Here is a 23,710-nt window from a genome sequence, read left to right as displayed (position 1 = left end):
CTCGCTTTGTTAATGCCCGTTGCGAAACCGTGTACGCCAGAAGGCTCTGATTCGAGTTCAGAAGTCAACATTTCCGATTTGGACACATCTGCGTCAGAGGAGTCCGACACGCACTCAGACTCTGGCTCTGATACTGTCGATTAACGTAAACAAATTGCATAGCCTAAGTTTGGAAATGAGTCCGAAGTTTGGAAGTAATATGTAGCGCTGCCGTGGGTACGGTTCTTTTCACGCTAACTGCGCTAAATTTTCGATGGTCGCCTATGGATACGGCGGCGACATCCCCGTATTCCTGCTTTTAATTTCGCCTACGAAAATGAAGTACTGAAGGGCTAAAGAAAAACGGTTGCTCGATGCTTTCATTTTTGGTAGAAACCTCATTAGCCAATGACGGAATAGAGCAGTACAGTAGTGATGTGTGCGTAAAGTGACGGCTTTACTCGTACTTTCTATTATTCTTACACTTTCTCTTTTGTGTTCGGATTTACTTTTGGTTTTTTCTACACGGATGCGCCGTGTCTATATAAGTCTGTGAGAGGCAGTACTTTGCATGATCAGTTCTCTCATTACGAGTTTTGGCAGTTTCGGAGTTTCTAATTAAAATATCGTCGAAGATGCAGTTCTCGCTTCGCGTAGATTCTTAGACTTAGCTATGCCACATTGAGATTATCAGCTCATACTCTGTCGTTGAGTAGGTCGGTAGGATAGATTATTACGGTAATTATTCCTATCGTACTGATCTCTCCGTCACCAACAAATGTTTTCTAGTGGCATTTCCAGAAATAGCCGCTGTCGCTTCTTTGCGCGTTTCTGACTTCTAACATGCTAAATCAAAGTTATTTACAAAAGTTAACGCAACTGATTTCCGCGGCAAGTGACCACTAAAAGCGAGCATTGATTTTCTGGCGGACTTTGTGTAGAGTGTAGACTATGTGTAGACAGTGTAGTACAGTATTTGCAAAAGTAGGTAAACTTTTTTATTCTACAGTGAGTTATTTAAAACGACGACAAAACGGGGATATTTATTGCAATTTGTAGGTACACTGTTCACCGTATTAACAATAACATTGTTTGACATAATTATTGATTTTTAACTGTTATTGTGGCCGAAATTGGTGGCTGATTCGATATTTGATAAATATATATTTCTACAGAGCAAGAGGAAGTAAAAGACAGCACAGGCTGCGTAAGCTTCATTACAGGCGCGCTTGTCGTATCCAGACACCGAGCCCTTTCACTTGTGGTGGTGAACAGTAATGGAAGACTGGCAGGTGTGAGTGCTAGTATCACAATGGAGTGTGTAGCCGTGTTCCGCTTGCTTCTTTCCGCAGCATTCCGTATTGGCGCAACTTCCGCCGACCTTACTCTGGCACGTTCGCGCCGCCTCCGTTTGTGAAAACTGCAAAAGCCACATAATACAATAAGGTGTCGGCAGGATTCTGATTACTGGATAACCGCTACGAGTGGCGCGTTTGTATCATCTTTCCTTAACAGACAACGTACGTTGCAAAAATGATCCGATATTCTAACATTTTATTAGATATTAATTGGTCAAATTAAGCAAAAGGTCACACTTACCAGTGCGAGTGCGGCTACCACAAGGATCAAACACCAGCGTAAAACGTTCATGATGAAGGCTAAGGTTTCCTTGACTTAAATTAAACGAGAAGCGAGTTATCGGTTTGATGCTCGAATGAAATCTTCTGCAGTTCTTGGGCCTTCGGTTGTCTTTATAGACCGGTTCATACACTTAACTTCCGTGTTCGGTAGAAAAATCCCGTGTTGACTTAACTCGCTGGCTCAAAACTTGTTATTGTTTTTTGTTCGCTGTTGTTTGTTGGCACGGTAAGGGATTGTACGGTAAACTATCCTGCGGGCATCCATGATACTGTATCGTTTTGTTTCATTCATATAGCGCCGCTTTTTAGGTAACCAGCAAGCATGCAGTATTTTGCTTGGTCCGCGGTCTATAGTTCCTTTTTGCAGAGGCATAAACATAATTAAGAAGTTTACCAAGAAGTGTTTGTTTTTCTGAATGAGTTTAATGTGAAATGCAGTTGTTGGTTGTCAACAACTTTCCCATTCAGTAATCAGTGTTAGCGCTAGTGCGATGATATTAAGCGCGGAAGTACGATCGTTAAGAGTGAAAGTGACGAGGCAAAGTTATGTTTGTCTGTGTTATGATAGCCAATTATTTCCGACAAAAACGCAATATCATCTAAACGTTTATCAACTTCGCACTCATTTATTGACAAGTTAAGTAAGTTAGCCTGCTTGGAATTTTGTTTGCGCTAGCTGAACTTGTCGGTGCTTATGCTTTCTAGTGCGTTCTAAAGGTCAAAAGAAAATTCTGAATATACGTATTTATTGTTCGTGATACTGGCATCAATATTATACGATCTTTGTTTATATAAAATAATATCTAAATGGGCAATGAAGCATTTGGGAAATGTAGTTTCGAGTCTCGTCAAACCATACCATAAAATGCATGATTTACCGCATGCATGTACTGTGTGCGCTTTCATATTCCTTTCCTTAACCGCTAATTACAGCAACTTTTTTCCATCTTTTCATGACAAAATTGATCTGTAATCACGGGGACGAGATTTAAAATAACAGCCAAATATTGCTTTGCCAATAGAAATCAGAAACTGAACAACTGATACTATCGGTTGCTAATGTAGCCGTTTTAATACGTGAAATATTACCGTGAATATGAAATTGTGAATACGACTTAGCAGATTGAAAGAGCACACGTCCATGATACGAAGTCAGAAAATAATCCAGATATATATTACGTGGATATATATTATGGATATATAAATAATCCGGATATATATTACGTGTTACATGATGAATTTGGCAGAGCTAATTAGGGAACGGAAAAAGGTCAAGACCAAATCGGCCGGCAGCGCATGTGAAGTAGCTTTATTAGGAAAGTATCGGTAGATGGCAAGTCGGTAAACGGTAAGAAAAGAATCAACATAATGATTGGTACTTTTGCGAAGAAATGGCTTCCTTGCAGTAACGGTACACCAGTCCTTTAAGTAGGCGTAAACAGACACAGTCAGGTTAAAGGCTAGGCATATCAGATCATACAGAGTGTACATCAGGTATTAGCAAGCTATACATTAGGACTTTGAAACAGTGACATACGTAACTGCCGAACGAAAAAGCTGACGAAACGATGATGAGGTCATTTTCGGCAGTGGGCGGCATATAATTGGGTGTACATATGGTTCATTAACGCTATGCACGACATCTTTTCCACATTTTCCAGCCTTTAACGCGCCCGGTACATGGTTCATGCGTTCTTTGACTTTTTGAAAGTCCTACAATATTTTGACAATGAAAAATTATTAAATATCCACAAACACGTTAACAGGGAAATTTGGTGAGCATAACTAAAGAGCTTTTTCAAAATATCAAAACAAGGCGACAGTTCCGAGATGTCTGTGGTTTCATACCGGCAAATACTTTACTTTTAAACAGCACTTAATAACGTACTGCGTGATTTCGCGTTCATTTGTATAACTCAGTAAAAACATCTAGCACTAAGGTAAGCATCATTACATTTTGGGGCGGAATTTAGTGCTAGTGGCTTAAATGATGATTAAAAATTGGTGACTGCTGTGCGCCCCGACAAACAGAGCGCAGAGAATTTGGGCTTTGCGCCCCGAATTTCCGGGCGCTAAAATATCGGCGATTATTGCCGACTACTGCCAAGGAGAGGCAAATAACAAACACGTGATGCATGGTGGGTGGATTTTAATTCCATAAAAATCCCTGGCAGACGATTGGTCTACCGGTACAAGGAAACACCTAACACAAAACGCCTGCACACAGGCAGGTAATCCTCCGTAAAGAAATCAGTTCTACTGTACAACAGTAACAAGAACACCAGTTCTACAACAAGCAATCTAAACAACTCTGAAAGAAAGTCCAGAATGGCTGGCGATCCTTCCGGTGAATCCTGCGGTGGGCGGGCGGGGAAACGATTTCTGCGTTTGCTGCGAAGCACTGAAGGCTGTGATCCGGGTTGGTTGCTTTTATAAGCGGCCAGAGGATCCGGTTAGCGGCCCTGCAGTGGGCCGGTGTACAAGCGGATGGTCAGCTACGTCTGGCCAATAATAACCAAATTCTGCGGACAGAATTTTCCACATTTGATGTCTTTCCGAAGGTTTTTATATTTTATTTGGCTTCTTTTTTTAATTATGTATTTAACCTCTCAGTTTTCCTTTCGTATAGTTAAATACACTGTCTTGTTTGATGAAGTAATATACCAGATTTTCTTGAACGACAGACCTTTGTACAGCTATCTTATTAACAGAACTTGTAACTTGAGTCACAACAAGAAAAATAAATAAAAATGCAGTTTTAACAGGCTGTAACAAGCTAATAAGCCTATAACAAGATACCAGAAGGCGAGTAAAAAAAAATAAAACGGCGAGTAAAAAAAATAAGTAAAAACAATCAACTACCGAAAAAAAACATTAAAATTTCGATACTTCTGCGCCCGGACATTCGGGCGCAAAGCCAAATTCTGTGCTCCCGCGCACTCGGAGCGGACAGCTAAATTCTGTGCGCCCATTTTGTCTATTTGTTGAGCGAAGCTCGCCTTGAACATTTTGAGAAATAAATTGACGACTCCGACGGTTGTATCGCAGGCTCGGACTGTGGCGATCTGTCATTCGGACGCATATCATCCTGCACTATATGCTGTTCCGCGATTGTTATAAAACTCTGGGCAGCGGTTAAACAAATCCCGCATACAGAGTGACCGGTATTATTGAACTCCCTGCAATTAACCATAGACACGTCTGACTGTACAAAATGATCGCCGCATTATTATTACAGTATCAACTACAATAACAATATTGCAATATGTCAACGAAAAGAAGTCGAAACTGCTAATGGTCACTTCTGCGTACAGTCGTGATAAGAGTATTGTGCCAGCTGATTTGAATGGGCATAAACTTGAATCAGAAAGTCAGGCAAACACTTGGGGGGTGATAACTGATGAGAATTTAAAGTGGACTGGTCAAATTAAAAAGGTCAAAAAAGTGCTTACCATGGAGTCGCCCTCATGAACAGTGTACTCTGTAAAGGTGCCCCAACGCGTTGGACTTTATCCCACATTCGTCCAGTCTCACCTGGACCGTAGCGCCAGTGTCCGCGCTGGAGCCGCTGGCTGTTGCGCAAAGTAAAGCTATTCGAGCTATCGCCAACTATGTCGCAGTATCTGCCACCAACCTGATGGAGCAATACGAGATTGCACCACTGTTCGAGCAATGGAAACACCAGCAAATGACTTGACTACTCGTATACAAAATTCTGCACCAGAACAAGTTCCAAGTGCCCCGTTACCTCAGCGAAATGATCGTCGTAAAGCAGCAAGCCAATCCGTACAGCCTTCGAAGCGGAAACCGGACCTTCATCGAAGCGGAAGGGGCCACAAGGACGGGGAAGTCCACGATGACCTGGAGGCTGAACAATATCATGAGCCAACTGAACCCAAGCGGAAAGGATATCCTTAGCATCCCATCACTGTCTGTTTTTCGCAGTGCGTTGAAATATGTTAAAACTGCTGGTTAACTTTCACTAATCTTCACCTGCCATTGATGTAGGGCTGCTACTGTCTAGAACTTGTTATGATAGCCAGGTTTAAATTCCCACGCTAGATGACGATCCTAGTTCTTAAAGGGTCACCTGCTACTTTGCAATAAAACAAACAACATTTTTTCAAAAAAAGCTTAAAAAACTCTCATCTGAATGTTTCTGTAATATATGTTAATGAGGCATAGTGCATAGATTTTTGCTAATTGTTTGTGCATCTTCATCTTTTCTGGGTGCTTCTACATATTTTAGGAATTTTAGCACTTATTTATCTGTATGGAATTTCTTTAATTTATTGTACCTTTATTTCGATTCATAATTATCACAGTAATAACCAAACGCTGCTGCTAAAAATTTAGGTTATGTGGCACTATCGAAACATCCAACACCATCACTAGCGTTTTTCAACGGTTAAAGGAAAAAAAAGTAAGGTCAGTGTCTGTCCCGATGCATGGGGCAATTAGTTACATTACAAAGCAATGGGCGGCATACAACTGCTTGTACCCTTCCTTGATTGTGTCGATAGCGTCTTGCCCACATTTTTCGGCCATTTCTTGGGCTTTGGCTCTCATGCGACGGTCAGTTACCTGAAGAATTCTAAAGAAAATTAATCAAAATTTAAATATGTATAAACGGGACACTACACAAACGCGTAAGTGTTTCCATACTCCCGTGAAAAAGTCATTATTGAACATTTGGGCATTCGCAAGGACCTACTGGCAAAATCTCTTCCGCTCGGCCGCTGCACTGTCGTTTCTCTCGCCTTCACTTGCAGGCTCGAAAGTAGGCCAGCAGCACGAGTAAAACGCCTTGGAATCTTGCACGATACAGTGATGGACCGCGCTGTATAGTCTGACCGGTCCTATTGCGGTATCGCAGACACTGGCCAAGCCGATCCGCAGCTCATAGTCATACCATGTTAGATAATTTGTTCCCGGATAATTGTATGATTCGGGGCAACGAGTTAACAGGTTTCTCAGGCAATAAGCACTGTCATCCAACTGCCTGTAATGAAATTACGCGCTCGTTATGATTAGCGAAGTACTTCGGGATTTTTCAAACAACCGGTTACCTTTAGTATGAGTATTCATTTTTCCTTCATGACAATTCATTCGTTTTAAACGGCCGGTCACTTCCGCTCCGCTTAAGCCGCGCTTTTAATTCGCTATTATTTTTGTTCAAACAATCGGCTGCGCAACCGAATTTTGTCATTTTAGTGCAAAACCGAATCTGGTGTAAAATCACCTGGCATTGGCAGTTCATCATGCACAACGCTACATTGACATGACCGGTTATCAGATGTTCAAAATGTGCAGTAAAAGTGCCCCGTTATTGAGAAAAACCGAAGTACAGATAGAGCGCCCAAGAATTTTAGAACTGGAATTTCGGAATTCAGAACCAACTTTGATGCGTTATTTGTTATCATTGTTAGGTTCAGATCGTTCAGTATATTGCACATTAGCTACGCAGCCTACGCTCCGTTTAAGAGAAGTGACCCGGATATGTAGCACCAAACTAGGGTGCATGGACAAAACATTTGCTTTGGCGCACTCCCAAATACAATTTTTAATTGTTTTATAGTGGAATAGCTCTTGTGGCGCAACCGGTTAGCGCGTTCGGCTGTTAACCGAAAGGTTGGTGGTTCGAATCCACCCAGGAGCGGAATTTTTCCGTGCAGTTGGCGTCGAAACACTCGGACCACTCGGACCGGACGCCTCTCGTTTGGTCACCGAAGTCGGGAAGATGATACAACAGGAAACAGGCGAGGTACGGGCGACGGAGTTTCTGCGCCAACGGATCAGCATTGACATCCAACGCGGGAACGCGGCCTCAGTCATGGGAACAGCACCAGCATCGGCTAACTTAGACGAAATGTTCTGCGTGATTAGGCCGCCCATTTCTGTAATCGGCTGAGCTGTGTATTCAGTACAAATCTTTCACTTTTATAGAAAATTTGTGACAAATAATGAGTGCTATTTTGTAAAAAATATAACAGAAAGAAAGATATAGTAATGTTTAATTGTTTTATGGCATCTTGTAACCAAGTGATTTGTCTATGTTCGTGTGACATCCGGCTGGAGAGATGCGTGAAAAAATTTCCAAAAAGCTGTAATGCATGGAGTTGTACCAAAAGTCTCATTACAGACCGATTTCTTTCAAATTTGGAAATAAATTTTAAAATGTTCGAAATTCGTTTTGAAATTTGAAAACCAAATACTAGAACAATGTAAAAACGGTGCAAACACGGTTCGGTGGGTCAGAGCAGAAGGCTCTGCTGCCCTCAGGACGGCCGCCCCATCCGCCGCCTACCTGGTTGTCTCAAGCTCAAGTACAAATATCTTGATCTCAGCCAACAACGGCGATGACACAGTGGCTGAGCTACGTGGATCACACTCGGTAGCCAGCGGTTCGATTCCGCTCCGTCGCCATTTTTCAGAATTTCCTCAACAGGAAATTCTTTCGGACTTCATCTGGCCGCCCTCCCTTCGCTGAGATACCCACGGACAGCCGTATTTATGGCAGCCTCTGACTGGTGAAAAACAATCATCATGCATATGTGCGTTTACAAGCAAAATTTTAAAAAGATCGGTCCATTTTAAATTACTTTTGTAGCATCTGAATGCATCTAAGCTTTTTGGAATTTTTTTACAGCGATAACTCGGTTATTGCGCGCGCTAACGGTTTTCACGGCTACGTAAACAAATCATCTGGCTACAAAGTGTCATAAAGCAAGAAAAAAGTTTTTTGGGAGTGCAAAATAAAAATTTTCGTGCATGTATCCGGGTCACTACCCTCAAGCGGAGATGTATAACCGGTCTGATGTACCATAAAAGTTTCTGAAACTTTTATGGTAGCAGTCTGAATAACGGTAACTTTGACTGCTAATGGTGTGTATTACGGATAGAACGACCGAAAAAACTAACCGGCAAACCACATTAGCAATATCCCGATATTGGCGAGAAATTTCATCCGTGACGCGCCATGTTGAGTTGGATTCAAGTGCGATCTTCACTAACCGTCCTATTGCCGGGTTGTCTTTCGTCATCTGATCTCGGCATTGTTCTAGCAGTTTCTCGCAAGTTTCGCTCAGCAAGCCAGAAGCACAGTGTCCAAGAAATCCACAGGAATATTGTAAAATTTCTACAAACCATTTTGCATAATTTTAAGCAACGGCCTGAGATTCCTGGAACGATAACAAAAAATAGATATCTCTTGTACAATTTGAATGTGCTGCGAACGCGGAGTGCCGATTGTGCTACTCAAATACCTATATCATTTCTGAGTTACATCTCCTTTGCGATCGATCAGTTCTACCACAGAGTTAAAAATACTGCATGCAGCATGTAGTATCACTGCTCTAGCATAGTGAATTTACAGCACACGATCACTAGTATTCCCTACTCATGACACTGCACATGCTAACTGTTCCCGCACGCAAACAGCAGGGCAGATAGACGCTGTTTTCTCGGATAGAGACTCGGTGCTGCTATTGGCCAAGGCTCTGCAATATGCTTGCTTAGTGCATATCCTTTGTTTTTGCTGTTTCTGCTTCAGTAGTATGTTGTAAGACGTACAGCGTCTGATAAGATGAATGTTCATTGAATCGCTGATTCTGTGCGTACCCTTTTCCAACTGACACAACAAAGAATAAAAATTCCTTACTACGCAGTATTTAAACTTCCGGTTAGAACTTAGAACTGGCAGAGATATTCAGGTCAAATGTAGTACCTGTTTAAACCAATGGAAAATGTGACACCACATTCGAACCTGCAGAGAGCTTTTATGTGAACATCCCAAGTACGAGTACGACATTTTGACTTGGGCACGCTGATTGGTGACTTTACGCTGAACACAAACACCGCTGATTGGTGACTTTACGGTCCACCCACTGTAATGCATTATTGTATCATCCTTCTGGCAACCGGATGTACAATAGGATTGTGTCAATAGTTATTAATGCAGTACTGGCTGTTGTTGCAGTGTGTTTTTTTTACGTTTCTGAACATTTTTTTGCTGTTGTTAAGTTGTGGCGCACGAGATCCATTACAGAACGCGCAGCACGCAATCAACAATCAACCACAACGTTTAAGGTAAATCAACAGTTACAGTGCACACTGGTTCTACAAACGAGTTATCATTGTGACTGACACAAAGATTTTTCCGTGGCAAATTCCAGTTGATCGGGAAGAATAATACTCCTCAATAATCGCATCGCCACACGTGGAACGATAGAATCACGAGCGAGCAACAACATGTTTATCCAGTATATTGCTAGCTGGACAAAACACGGCGCACAACAATAGATGTCGCAGATAATGAGAGATGAAAACAGCTTTTCTTGGGAACAAAAAAGATTTTTCCACGATAACCGGTGGCGGTGAATGGATGTCCATGTCATACGTGCGTCACATCTCAGCGAGGAGCAACTTCATCGGGCCGCTGTCTGTGTCGCAGGTTCTGGCCATCGCTATGTGCCACGCGGGGTCATACCATCCAGAATACTTCCCTTTGCGATTGCGATAATCTCTTGGGCAACGATTGAGCAAATTTCGCAGGCAATGGCCGGTATTATTGGCTAGTCTGCAATTAAATTCGAAGTCGACAAGCTTTGTGCAAATATCGGAAGTATCGGCTTTGTGCCATTATCAACCGACACATAAAAATTAAAATTAACGCATATTTTTAATAAACACATCTCATAGGACGGGAATTGATGGTGTGATGATTGTGATCCAAAGTCGGACATTGTGGTTCAACGTTGACAGGACTGGGTGACGGGTTGACTTCAGTATATAACTCCGAGGATATGCCCGAAAGCGAAATTCTCTTTTCCATAATTTTATAATATTCCGTAGCCGAATCAGCTGCTAATAATAGTTTTATCACTATAAACTGCTGCGGCTTTCATAGCAGAATGGAATTTTAAACTTGGCCGAAATGTATTACCATTCGCAAAAAAACGCTTAAATGTAAATCATTTATACGCGCACCAGGTGGAAAACAGATTCAAAACGTTTATACGTTTTATATTCTTATAAAATGTTTTTACAGTCTTATAAAAAATTTACAAATACCACGTGGAAGATGTGCTTTTCATGCTTAAAATCAGTAATGGATGTTTGGATAAAGCATCACGATTCATGAGTACGTAAAAAATCAATTATCTGCCGTAAAATACGGGTTGTTGTAGATTTTTAGTCCTGCGTTGAACAAAAATGCAACCAACCGGCAGTACGTTTTGCCCATGTTCTGATATATTTTCGGGATTTCGTCCGTCATCGCCCATGTTGTATTGGGTCCAGATGGCATCAACACTAAGCGTATTAATCTCACAAGTTCTTCATCCATGTAATTCCAGCACTTATCATGCAGTTCCTGGCACGATTGACTGAACAACACATACGTGAACAGTGTAAGAGGAGAATCCTCTTTACACACAGCAGCTGCCCATCCGCCGCCTACCTGGTTGGCTCAAGCTCAAGCACAAATATCTTGATCTTCGCCAACAGCGGCGATGGCACAGTGGTTGTGCGTGGATCTCACTCGGTAGCCAGCGGTTCGATTCCGCTCCATCGCCATTTTTCGGAATTTCCTCAACAGACAGGATCTTCATCTGACCGCCCTCCTCGCTGAGATCATCACGGACAGCCGACTTATGGCTGCCTCTGTTATAACAGTGTGCAAGAAATTAACACTAACATTATAATCAATTTACAATCCATTCTGCAAAGCGGTGATCAGGCCCGTATCCCAGTTTATTTATGCAGTTTATTTAAACGATTGTAAGTACCGTATATCGTGTGCTCCTCTCCCGTATTGTAGTTAATAATTATTGAAGTCAGTTCACGTAATCAACTATTATTGAACCAGATCGAGATCCTTTGCAAGCACATACAGTGTAACTGATCGGACTCGCGCTGGCTTCCTTTGCCAGCGCGAGGCAGCCGCTGGCTGTCACGGCTAAATAAGAGAGACACAGGAAGACATAGAACTGACTTAACTGAGCTAGCCATTACTGCGGCTACCGTCAGCATCTTCCAGGATCTCTTTTCTCTGTAATGAACGGCAAACCGGCTTGTCACTTATTGTACCGACGAGTCGATAAAGGTAGCCGAGGGCGTTGGTCTCGGAGAAATACAACCATTTCCGGCTGACTGACAGGATGGTGGCACCTATTAGTTAATTTTTGAATAAAGGGGTCGGCTTTTAGCGCAACCCATATGCCAAGAAAAGCTAGCCCTGAATTGTCATGGGCCTTTTAATTCCTTTTTATTCCAGACTGTTGCAGATCGTATTTTTTCCATCGAGCAAGCAGAAAAGTTGCGAAATTGATTGAACTTTTGTCAAAACTCCTGGTGTAATTTTGAGAAATTACTTGCTTAGCCAGTCATCAGTTACCGCTTCAAAGAGACCAAAATCATGTCAAGCAGATGTCTGATCCCTATAGGTTAGCGAGTGAAGACCACAAAATAAGGCATAGGCAAAGCCGGTGTTATTTTCTTAATATTTATTGTATATTTTATTGACTACAATCGAAAATAAAACGATGCTACCATATCGTCACCGTACTTTGCTGATTCTTTATGGTTTTTTCAAAATGAAATCGTTAAGCACCTGAATGTGCGCGATGTCTGTTGCAGAAGATAATCTCGTAGTCGATTTTTCTACGATAAGGTCAAAAGGGAAATGGGGCGACATCATTGCTTTGCGGTGTCGGAAAGTGTTTGGCCCGTAAGCAGACTGCAGACCCATCGCTCAAAGTTAATTACTCCAAAATCAGTTTGCGGTTTTTATCGAGTTTCTCAAGCCTTCAGAGAAGATGGTACTGCGCACAGTGCGTTGCCATTTAACCCATCGAGCGTCTACCTGTGTGTTGCGCTGCAGCATTACGGTGAACTTAATTGAACGCAGAAATAGCCGCCGTGTGCGTAATAATCCAGTTGTTATACTGTAAGCCGCCTGAGCGAACGGTTGAATTACAAAATATTTAATAGATCTCTGGATGATTAGTGCGTGTTTGTGCTCTTGAGTTAAGCATTTTCTATACCTTGCTCTTTCATTTGAATAAACCATACATTTTGGACTCCAGAATTGGATTCTGTGCTTACATTTGCATCAGATGATCTTTTTACCGAGACAGCTGATATAAACACGTCTTTGCAACGTGCGCACTGCGCACCTTCCCGGCATCGAAAAATAATTGCAATCTTGGCATTGAAGGTCGTTCGACGTAATCAGTGATGGGAGCAGCGCATCGGGACTGTGGCAGGCTCAGGCATTGTAGCGGAAACCGCTTTCAGGCTGCCACGCTTATATAACGGAGACAGTGAAGACTATCCACAGCATCCCGTTGCTGCAAGTCCCTTCGATATCACGTCAGGATTCTTCCGTTGCGATCATCGCCAAGAGGATTGCCAGCTACTGTAACGAGTAATGTACTTGAAATTTACGCGACACGCTACAATAAAAAGACGTCCGCCACGGAACGGCATTACTTCGGAGGCCACACCATTTCTAACCGATTTTCAACATGATGGCGCCTATCGCTCCCTTTCCAGGTTTGTCTCAACTTTCATCCAAAAATACTACGTTCGTTTCGGTTTTTCACGACTGTTTGTTTTTTTTTTGGAAGCTGCATATCTTAAAAACACAGGCAATGGAACTGTGCTATGACATTCACTAGAAGGTCATTCGTTCACTAGAAGGTCGAGTAGTAGTGGCTTCGTAAATAACTTGTATCTCTTTTTAGAGTCCACGTTGTACCCCGTCACTGGTTTTGTTCTGAACGGTTTCGAGCCGGAAGTAATGGGCCTGCATGACCTTATGCTGCAACATACCGGCACAGTACCAAAGTCGCAGGATATTCATGCGGTCTTGGGTGAGTACACTGGCTGTAAAAGTCTTGATAAAAAACAACCGGTTTCTTGTTTAAACACCGCTGGTAAACAACAAGAAACCACTGGATGTGTTCCTGTTCCTGCAACGTGCTACTGCTTACTTTCAATTTAAATAAAAACTGGAACAGCAGACCGACCAGCCGAATTGCAACTTTTTTACCAACGGCGTAACGCTGTCGCATTTGAAATACGAGTAATTAATTATCTATTTAACAAAAACTTCTTGTTTCACCGATCGGTGTCCAATATGACGCTGACGCCGCTGCAACAACAAAATCATTTTCATCGTTCTGCATTCGAATCAACATTTTCAAATACTGTATTTCTTTGCCCGGGTAGACGAAATATTCGAAGACACATGCCGCCCACCTGCAAAACGCATTTGCATTGGAAAGATAGAAACAACTGTCCAGCCGCTGTCGTCTTACCTAAATCAGCAACCAGCGGCACCACGACCACCTCTTGTGCAACAGGGATTCGCTCCACCGTTACCCGCCACCGTACCAAAAAAGCGCAGTACCAACGCCTACGCGCCGTGTCAGAAGATCCAGTATGTGGATATGTTCCGGCGTGAGCGCGGGGAGAGCGGCCCCCTGTCACAGCGCCAGTTTGCCAAAAGACACCACCTGAGCCACGCGCGCTTCTCGGTGTGGTGCAGGTACATATGTTGCATTCAGCTAGACAGAAAAACAAAAACAAAAATATAAAAGTATGCGTTACCGTTGGTTGATGGTAATTCACCATTCGTAGCAACCGTGAAAATAACGGGTGACGCTCAAACTATTGAGCCTGAATTGCTTATTCAGCAGCTTAAAAAAGGAGCACCTAGCTGCGCAGGTTCGGAAAGAATGTGAGGTCATCGATAAGCAAATATTATATTGCAGCGTACCCAAAAAACACCAAATCATTATCACAGCCCACAGGTACAGTATCGCAGGCTGGCAAAACCAAAGTATACAAATGTCGTATATGAACGTTCGCGAATTGTCTTGTTAATTCGGCTTATGGCGGGCTCACACCAGAGATAGTACAATTATACGGTAAGATATACAGTACATACTACATAGCATATTCTGTGATACAGCGTCATACATTCACAGTAGGTCAACAACACTACGTACACACTGTTGTATTAAGATTGAAAAAAACAACCAAACTCTCCATTAACAATCCTATTCCTTCCTGGCAAAGTGCCCAAAACTGCTGCGGCATTTCCCTTCATGATAGCCAAACTAATGCGCTGTTTAAGAAAGGCCGTGGATCTGATCTCGCCTGTCTTTTCCCTAATCAGACGTCCAAAGAAACTGACCACTTCCTTAGCAGCTTCCCCTAGGACTCCCATCGTCTCCACAGCAAACGGATAAAACCAATACTGATCTCCCAGCGAGCGATAATTATATCGATTTCGATTTTCCGCTTGACGAGCTGCTGCTCCAGCCGCTTTGGCAGATCCTTTCAGGTACGACTGAGCTAAAGTGTCTGCGCACGTGGCGTCCCATACCAGTTGCTTTCCCTCCCGAACGGGAACCAACGTTGCACCATCGGGCCTCTTGCCGTTATCTCTCAGCATTCCTTTAGGCTCCAATTCACAGGGAATTCCTGCCGCGAAACAGCCACGTTCAAGGATGGAGTTAAGTTCCACATGTTGACTCCATCTTCCTTGGTTGTAGAGGCATGCTAAACCATGATGGCCATCCGGAGTTACTTTGAAACCACACCCTCGGCATTCATGGGCAGCTACCACTGGCAAACCAAAACGCAGGCCGATAGCAATTCTCACTTGGTCATCGTTAAGGACGGTTCCCAGGCAAGCCGCCGGTAAAGCGTGCACCCAGGCTGCAGATTCTCTTTCCGATGCTGCCAGTAGTAGGGCCATTTCTTTCTCGTTTCTGCTTTTAATGGCTTGCATGCGTACGCGTGAGTAGTTCATCTCCACCACGGCCCAGTCCCAACTCTTCTGGTATTTCCTGATTCCCTCCGCAGGCAATTCACATAAATACCGATCAGACCATGTCTCTGTAGCTTCCTGCAGACCTGACATTCGGTAGCCTGGGATTATTTCCGAACACACCTGCGATACCGAGGTAGCCGAAGCGATAAACGCCGACAATGCTAGCTCCTCTGAACGCCGTATGCCCAGTCCTCCGCGACCAACCGGAAGGCACATCTGCAGCCACTGCGTATCAGTTACCGCTACGTTAACGATCGAAACGACAGTGCTGCGCATAAGTTCGTCAAATTCCCTCAGCAGATCCGGACTTTCGTAGGCCTGACTTGTCCGTAGTATATACAGTAGCTTTGGGTCACTCAGACAGTTACGGAGCAAATAAAGTGCCTGCTGGGACGGCAACATTTTCAGCTTTTCCACTAGCCGGTTCTGTAATATACAACCAGATCCAACTATCCCATGCAGCTGGCATTTTCTGCAAGAAATTCAAAAGTAGATGAGCCTGGGGAATACCTACATACCGCGAGAGGCCTGCGTAGTAATTATACCCGCGTGTGATCAGCGGTAACAACATTTCCTGTGATCATGAAAATTTCTGCTTAATTTAATAGACCCCATAAAAATAGTCTAATCGTAAATTCAGCTAACAGGCTTAACAGGCAAACAGCCTTAGGTTATCAGCCCGTTTTTTGTTTGGTGAGCCTAGCCGCTTTATTTAACACCGGTTACAAAAACCACTAACACAATTACGCTTTATCTCTTGAAAACATTTGCGGAAAGCTGATCGATCGTAGGAGCTCAAAGAAACTTGTGACCTATTTTATTAAATGAGATATGCAGTATTTACATAATAGTTTTATCTTTAACAGCGTCCAGGCAAGAAGGAAGATAAAGCGCTTATAAAGATAATTCCTGTTCTCGCAAACAATAATTAAGTACTTAATAAGCAGGATGGATTAGAGAACGCACTCGTGAACATAAATTTATGGTTTACTAGTCCCAATACGAACTACACTGCTGGTGTTTCAGCACGTTTTTGACCGGATAGTATATTACTAATCTAACACATGTCGATAACCATCGATACTTTCTACTCTTCAACACGATCAGTGAAAACCAGATCGATCGTAGTAAAGAGGCTCAAACTTATGCAGCGTACGGCTAATTATCCTAATATAAGCCTGATTTACTGAGAACACAATGCATTGTCAAAGTTTATACCATTAATTTTACGTTAAACAACAAATAACGACAAATGCAATTTCTTCGTTCAGGGAATACGACAAACTGAAATCCCTGGACGCTTCACAGTTGACGGTCAGACGGGTGCGCAGGCCCACTCCCCGGTATCCGCTGCTGGAGGAGCGGATGGTGGAGTGGATAAACGGCCAGCTCGTGGCTGGTCATGATGAGCCGACGATCACGACCATCCAGACAGTCGCGCGTTACTTGGCCACGCAACTGGGCATCCGAAATTTTACGGCCTCCATCACCTGGGTGCAGCGTTTCCGGCGCCGCTGCGGCAAATGAAGCAATCATTTTGCCAGCGTCTAACAACGAGCAAGAAATGCAGCCATCCCCTCCTAGTCCTTCTCCGATATTTGCACACCGCATCTACGGTGTTTGCACATAGTTATTGTATGACAATGCGTTTTATTGAATGCTGATCCTAATTCCTAGCCTAGATGTTTCCCAGGAACGGTTTTGGTTAGTTAAAGTGCATTCAAATGCTAAAATGGTGGCACCTGTTGAAAATATCAGCACTCTTTTAATTAAAACCGATATTATCGGTTTTAATTAAGCTTTGGTCAGTTTGGTTCATTAAAAAATGGCCTGCTGTGTTGCAATAACATCAGGCGACGCAAGAATAAAAGAAATACGTAAAAAAATTAAAAAGGTATACCTATATTCAAAGCAGTTTCCTTTGTCTAACTTTCTTGGACGATGCATAGTTGTTCTTCAACCACGTCACTGATTGGAATTATGGAGAAAAGGATGGGTGCATGAACGTGAAATTTTTACAGAGACAACTGATCCCCACGACTGAAGAACGTGTGTACCTTTTCTCCCTATCGGAGTCTTTGTATTGACGTTAATTTGCGTAATCAGTGCCGGTGCTGCACGAGCGTAAAGTAATGGATCTGGCTCGAAGTGGCTTTCTTGCCGGTGCGAGACAGCCGCAGGCTGCCACGGTTAAGGAAGAGAGACGGAGAAGGCAGAAGGATCGCTTTCTATCGCATACCATCGATAGCTGCATCCGCTCCTCCCGTATTCCAGTATTTTCTTGCAATACAATCAGACGCGCTGTTCTCTTTTGCGTCTGTTCTTCTGTAGCGCCGAACACAGCAAGACTTTCGCCGCGAAACCCCGCCGATTTTGCAAGTAACGTTATTTCCGGTTGTTTAATAAGATGATGCCGTCAACCATTTCGTTCTCTGCAGGTAAGAAGACTGGTTTTTGTGACGGGATGTCATCAGCCGGCAAAACTAGGGAATAACTTTTATGAATCTGCTAATCGCAATGGAGATGATCTAGTATCTCCGAATAGATCCCGCATATCGCCCCGACCCCGGATTTGATTTGGAGGATTTCCACCAGCAAGTTACGAGTCTGCACTATCCCATGTTACAGTATACAGGCACCGTTTCTCAACCGCCGGATATTCATGCGCTTTTTGGTGAGTATTTTGCATACTTGGTTAACTGTCTTCATGTTTAATCAAAGGCGCTTTGTTTTCCACCGGTCACGCGCTAAGGACTATGCCTTAGCGCTAAGTGGCACGTTCGCACTTATGTATAAAGGATCAGTTCTATAAGAATTAAAAAATCTTAATGTTAAATTAGAATTAAATTAGAAAATCTTAATGTTTAGTTGGAAATGTCGATAGTACCAAATTTTTAAAACATACCATTTCATTCACTCACAACTTTAGGCGGTTAACCAAGAAAGTCTTGTTTGGGAAAAAGACTAGCGGTAAGACAAAGGAAACTGCTTTGAATATCAGTACACCTTTTTAATTTTTTGCAAAGAACAACCGGCAAAAACAACTAGTTCAAACAACATTAAGCATTAAGACAATGCTTGGTGTCTTGATCTAGCCGAATGAAATAAGGTTTTTTTATAATATATTCACAAAAACGAGGCATTTATCCGTCTAGCAAGAGAGTGTAAGATTCGAGATTCAACCGCTTTAATGCCTCCTAAGCAGTTCTTTTTATGTTCGTAATAGCATTGCTAAGTAGCCTTTTCGTTGCCTGTGGTTAGACGAAATATTCGAGGACGAATGCCGCCGTCCAGCGGAAAAGGCAGCCCAGCCGCCGCCGTTGTCGTCGCATCATAATCAGCAATCAACAGCATTACGACCACCGCTAGGGCGGATGCAGGTGGCAGTTTCCCCTGCACCGCAAATATCATCCACAATGCCACCGATAAGCATTTCTAAGAAGCGTTGCACCAACGCCTATTCGCCGTGTCAGAAGATCCAGTATGTGGATATGTTCCGGCGTGAACACGCGGAGTACGGGCGCGTCATGTCACAGCGCCAGTTTGCCAGGAAATATCAGCTCAGCCATGCGCGCTTTTCAGCGTGGTGCAAGTAGGTTGGCGTTATTTGGTTTAATATCGATAAAATTATGCGTAAAAACTCATCAAAGCGTAAATTGTTGGTTCACTGTAAATCGCCATTGTACGAGTACTTACTACGAGTTTTTCGGGAATAACAGAATCGAGCGGCAGGGTTACGTGCTCGGTTTCTGAGGCGCTCGTGCTTTTAACACCGTCGAGCACACAAGCATGAACGGTCCCAAAATCATAGTAGAAATACGTAATCGGCTATCATCCAGAAAGTTGCATAGAAGTAGTTACGGTGCGCTCACCGCAAACGGGTTAGAGGAACAGGCAGTGACGCAACAATCCCACGCAGCTGACATTTTCTGCTGGCAAGAAAGGGCAAAAGTAGATCGATCTTTGGTATTATATATGGAACAAAAGCATTATCTCCGCAACAAGAATATATTACGTCCACAAACCGTTATAAAGCATTGTTGCCCTTTCAAAATCTGATGAGGAAATGTACGAAACATGTCTAAAACTGCGCGAAGCCCAGAGCAAAATCGTATAGAACAACTATATATCTGTACAAAACGCACATTACTCTAAGTCTCGTCTAATTTGCCATTCGAACAGTAATAATCCGGCTTTGACAAACTTGGGACGTCCGTAAAACAAAATATCGTGCCGCACATTTAAACAGATGATACAACATTTTATAGATAGTGTATTTTCCTTAGCTTGGGCGTTGTAATGCCAGCAGGGTAAAGCCGCTTGGGATCAGTAAACATCCCAAAGCTCCATCTATTTTTGCCCTTTCTTGCCAGCAGAAAATGTCAACTGCGCGGAATTGTTGCGTCATTGCCTGCTCTTCTAACCGGCTTGCGATGAACGCACCGTAACCATGCAACTTTCTGGATTATAGCCATTAAATATAGCCGATTATGTAATCTGTATCATGATTTTAGGACTGTTCATGCTTGCGTGCGCGACAATGCGAGCGCCTAAGAAACCGAGCTCGTGACCCTGCCGCCTGATTCAGTTAATGCGGAAAAATACGATATCGGTGATCACGTATATTTTGCCAGTCTATACAGCTGAATGCTTGCAGGAAGCACTGCATAGGCAATAATTTTTGAATCGAACCGAGGTGCGAAAACGTTCACGAGGCAATCGAGGATTTTTTGGTGAGGTGCCGTAAATCTTAGCGGCGCAGCAAAGATATACCATTCCAATAAAGAATAAAGATAATATGAAGAGATTGTTGAGGAGATTTCACTTGCGTCGTAATGATGATTTCACGGTTGGTACTGTCGCACGAGGGCATTCATATACAGTAGCTGAAAGTTACAAAAGAAAGGGGGGGCTCTATCTTTAATTGCGTTCAGGCAACAGGAGCAGAACGTAGGCGCTTAGATAATTCCTGTTCCCGTAAATGCTAACTTAATCAGCAAGATGGAACACCGATGGCTCTGGTAAGCACAAATTTACGTTTGATCAAAATAAGAGCTTGACGGTTGGTTGCCACCAAGCCAGCATCTTTTCGACAGGGTAAACCTACCGCTAGTCTGACTCAGGTCGGTTACTATCGATTTTCTTAAACACGATCGGTGAAAAGAGATCGATTGCAGTCTACATAGACTATAGAGGCTCAAAATTACGTCGAGTTCCGCCTAATACCATCTAATTACCCATTTTCATTTAATGAGAATACACAATGCATTATCAAAGCTTATACCCTTATTTGTACAGTAAACAACAAATGATAATAAATGCAATTTTTCTCGTTCAGAGATTACGATAAACTGAAGTCACTGGACGCTTCACAGTTAATGGTTATGCGGGTGCGCAAGTCCACTCCCCGGTATCCGCTGCTGGAGACGCGATTGCTAGAATGGATGGACGGGCAACGCGCGGCCGGTAACGAAGAGCCGACGGTCACGGCCATCCAGACCTGCGCGCTTTACGTGGCATCGCAACTGGGCATTAAAGATTTCGCGGCCTCCGTAACCTGGGTCCAGCGTTTCCGACGCCGCTGCAGCAAATTAACTATCTGTGGCGCTGCCGTCTGGTGACTGTCACTGTATAGGACTGGTTTGCTTTTGAAGAAACGCGGCAATATTTTTAAAGTTTTAAACAAGATCGAGCATATCGACTGCCATATAATTATCGTACTTTCTAAATTTTGTTTTCACACTTTTCCACGCTAAACCCAAACCCGTCGGTAAACTGCATGCAGCATGATCACGCTTTCATACATTACTACAGAATCTTTGCAGATATAGCATTACGTTTTGTCTACCATATTCGATTACAGCAGGCTACTGAGCGGAACTGTTATGCTGCATTAGCGCCTAAAAATTAGAATGATTACATAACGTTGTATTACACAATCGCTGCAGCATCGACGGCCTGGGGCTAATGTTGCCTGAAAAATACCGTTCGAACCGTGTTTTCTGAAAATAACACTCTTCGTTATGTTGTAACATTTATTTTGATCGACATTTGACATCGTACCACAAAATCGTACACCAGATATCGATTTTTGCCTGCTTACGGTAACTGATTTTGTGCCCGCCTTGACTACACGTGTGTCAAATAACCAAGAAAGTACTCCTGGACTATATTATATCAGCGCAAAATCGGAGCAGATATCCATCTGCAATTGAGTACATTATCTGAATCGTTGTAGTTATATGCCTAGCACAAATCCCGCGTTCTTCGCCCACATGCACATTTCTAACGCAACTAAAATCACCAAATACACTAAACCCACAACTCGTCGCTACAAAGAATGGATTGCAAAGTTTTTCTAATGTTTCTGGCGATTTCCTGCCGGCTTTTTGTGTATGCCGCGCTCAGTTCAACCTGTGAGGAACTGCATAAACAATGCCGGGATCACCTTGCAAAAGAAAGGCCTGAAGCGGTGAAAACAGAGACGCTCGCTCCTGGATCTAATACAACATGGCCCGTTACGGAGGAAATCTTTCAAGCATATCGAACAGTGGCGACGCATATTGCCTGTAAGATTCTATCGGCGGCTGTTAGCATGCGTCCCAAATCCCAATAAGGGCAGTAATTACTGTATTATTTCTACATGTGAGATCTCGCCTGAACAACAACAACCACTATTATCAGGGGAATTGGGGTTTATTGCCGTAAACATCCAAAGCTAGCTTACTCGCCGGGTAGAAAACACCCGCACAACGGGTAGAAAAAAATAGGAACAGTCGGCTTCTGATAGGAGCACTGCCGCCAGTTCAACATTTTTTTATCTATAGTTGATTTGCGGTTTGCACACCAAGCCGCAAGAAAGATATTTTTGGTCGTATCCAGGAAATAAGCCTTGCAGGATGCCTGCTTGTTGTACTTATTTGATGCATTTGAGCAAGGCTAATTCATAAGCCCGTAACCCGTTGGCCAGTCACCACTGGCTGTAAGGTGATTTACAGTAGAACATAACACTTTACGAAAAGGTGCAGCAGGTTACGTTCTAAGATTGTGGAATTATTGCCAGATGTTTCACGAAACATTTCGTTCATTTTTGTTGTAGTATTTACTGCCTGAATGCCTGTGAGGACGAAGAAGCAAGTTATGGCAAAACTCTACTTCGATATTCTAGTACATGCTTTTTCACTCAATGAAAATCAAAAGATATTGCTCGGCTTGTATATTCATTTATCGAGATGGCCGTAGGGCGTAAAGTAAGAACTTGTGTTCTCTCGCGATAAGAACAGTGTTTGCTGATAAACAGTGTTCTAAATCTAGTGTCATCGTTTCTAAGTAAAGCGATGCAGTGTTTAGCATGTTTTGTTAATCATATTCTAGTACTCCGGATTCTTGAAAATAGTCTGCATTTCTACTTACGGGATAATCCCTCGAGAATTAACATACACGAGTAGGTTACCAGAAACGTTTTCAATCGTAATGGATATTTCAATGTTTTAGCTGACACCGACGCTTTTCTAAAGTCAGCTGGTGCCGGTTCCAAGTGTTTTTCCTGGAGAACGCACCGGTTAGTGCACTTCAGTTGTCTCGATTTTTTGCGGTGTCATCAGCTTAGTGAGCGGCAACAGTTTTCGGGCTACGTCCTTATAACAAAATTTTCGGTCTTTATATTTCATAATGTTTCCTCGCTCTAGAAATGTTTGTTAAACTGATCGCTTAAGAGTGCCGAAAACAACTTGTCGCACGTGCCATTCATTTCTGCTCCTTCGCCGCCTCCGAATCGCTCCACAGTGTCTTTAACTCTCAATAGAAAATCAGAATAAGGTCCGCAGAAAATAACTATTTGAATCACAGCGATTTGCCGGTCGGTTTCGATATTGTAATTGTAGCATGCGGTTTAAGTAACCGGTGCCTTCGTTTGTAAGCGCGGCGCTTTGTATCTTCGGAGTCACGAAAATGGCATCTATTTGTACATAATACTCGTATTTCCGTTGTACCACGTGAAATAAATTTTTATTATAAGCGACAAAATGTAGTGCGTACGAGATGTGGTTCTGCACCATCTGCAACGAATCTTGAAAAATAAAGAAAACAGCAATTTTAAAACAAGACATTTTGTGAGAGCAAAAAAATTGAAAAAGCAGCCTTAGGCAGGATGAAACAGCATTGATTAACAGCACCACCAGAAGTATTTCTTGAATATGGAAGCAAAAGCAATGAAAACCAAAAGTTCTGTTTCGCTCGTTAGGTT

The 23,710-nt window shown here is 42.9% G+C and overlaps 1 protein-coding gene and 1 non-coding gene across 2 annotated transcripts; both read left to right on the top strand.

Moving 5' to 3' along the window:
- The first annotated feature begins 7,204 nt into the window (after positions 1–7,204).
- Trnan-guu (transfer RNA asparagine (anticodon GUU)) lies at positions 7,205–7,278 on the top strand. Its single transcript has one exon. It is a non-coding gene; the product is annotated as a tRNA-Asn (tRNA).
- Positions 7,279–15,198: 7,920 nt separating this feature from the next.
- On the top strand, positions 15,199–17,038 carry LOC129591454 (uncharacterized). The gene is made up of 3 exons (XM_055487113.1): positions 15,199–15,321; positions 16,511–16,617; positions 16,737–17,038. Exons 1-3 carry the CDS (start codon positions 15,199–15,201, stop codon positions 16,990–16,992), a joined length of 486 nt encoding a protein of 161 aa, XP_055343088.1. The 3' UTR covers positions 16,993–17,038.
- Positions 17,039–23,710: the final 6,672 nt, after the last annotated feature.

Source organism: Paramacrobiotus metropolitanus, unplaced genomic scaffold (assembly GCF_019649055.1).
Source record: "Paramacrobiotus metropolitanus isolate TYO unplaced genomic scaffold, Prichtersi_v1.0 Parri_scaffold0000046, whole genome shotgun sequence".
Taxonomy (NCBI): domain Eukaryota; kingdom Metazoa; phylum Tardigrada; class Eutardigrada; order Parachela; family Macrobiotidae; genus Paramacrobiotus; species Paramacrobiotus metropolitanus.
This window is presented reverse-complemented; position numbering and strand designations above follow the sequence as displayed.

What these genes read in the sequence shown, in the direction of transcription:
- LOC129591454 (XM_055487113.1), top strand. Translation starts at nt 15,199, where the DNA reads ATGATGGCCATCCGGAGTTACTTTGAAACCACACCCTCGGCATTCATG. An exon ending in TCGTTAAGGACGGTTCCCAG is followed by an intron (nt 15,322 to 16,510) that starts GCAAGCCGCCGG and finishes TTGACCGGATAG; the next exon opens with TATATTACTAATCTAACACA. An exon ending in GAGGCTCAAACTTATGCAGC is followed by an intron (nt 16,618 to 16,736) that starts GTACGGCTAATT and finishes TTCTTCGTTCAG; the next exon opens with GGAATACGACAAACTGAAAT.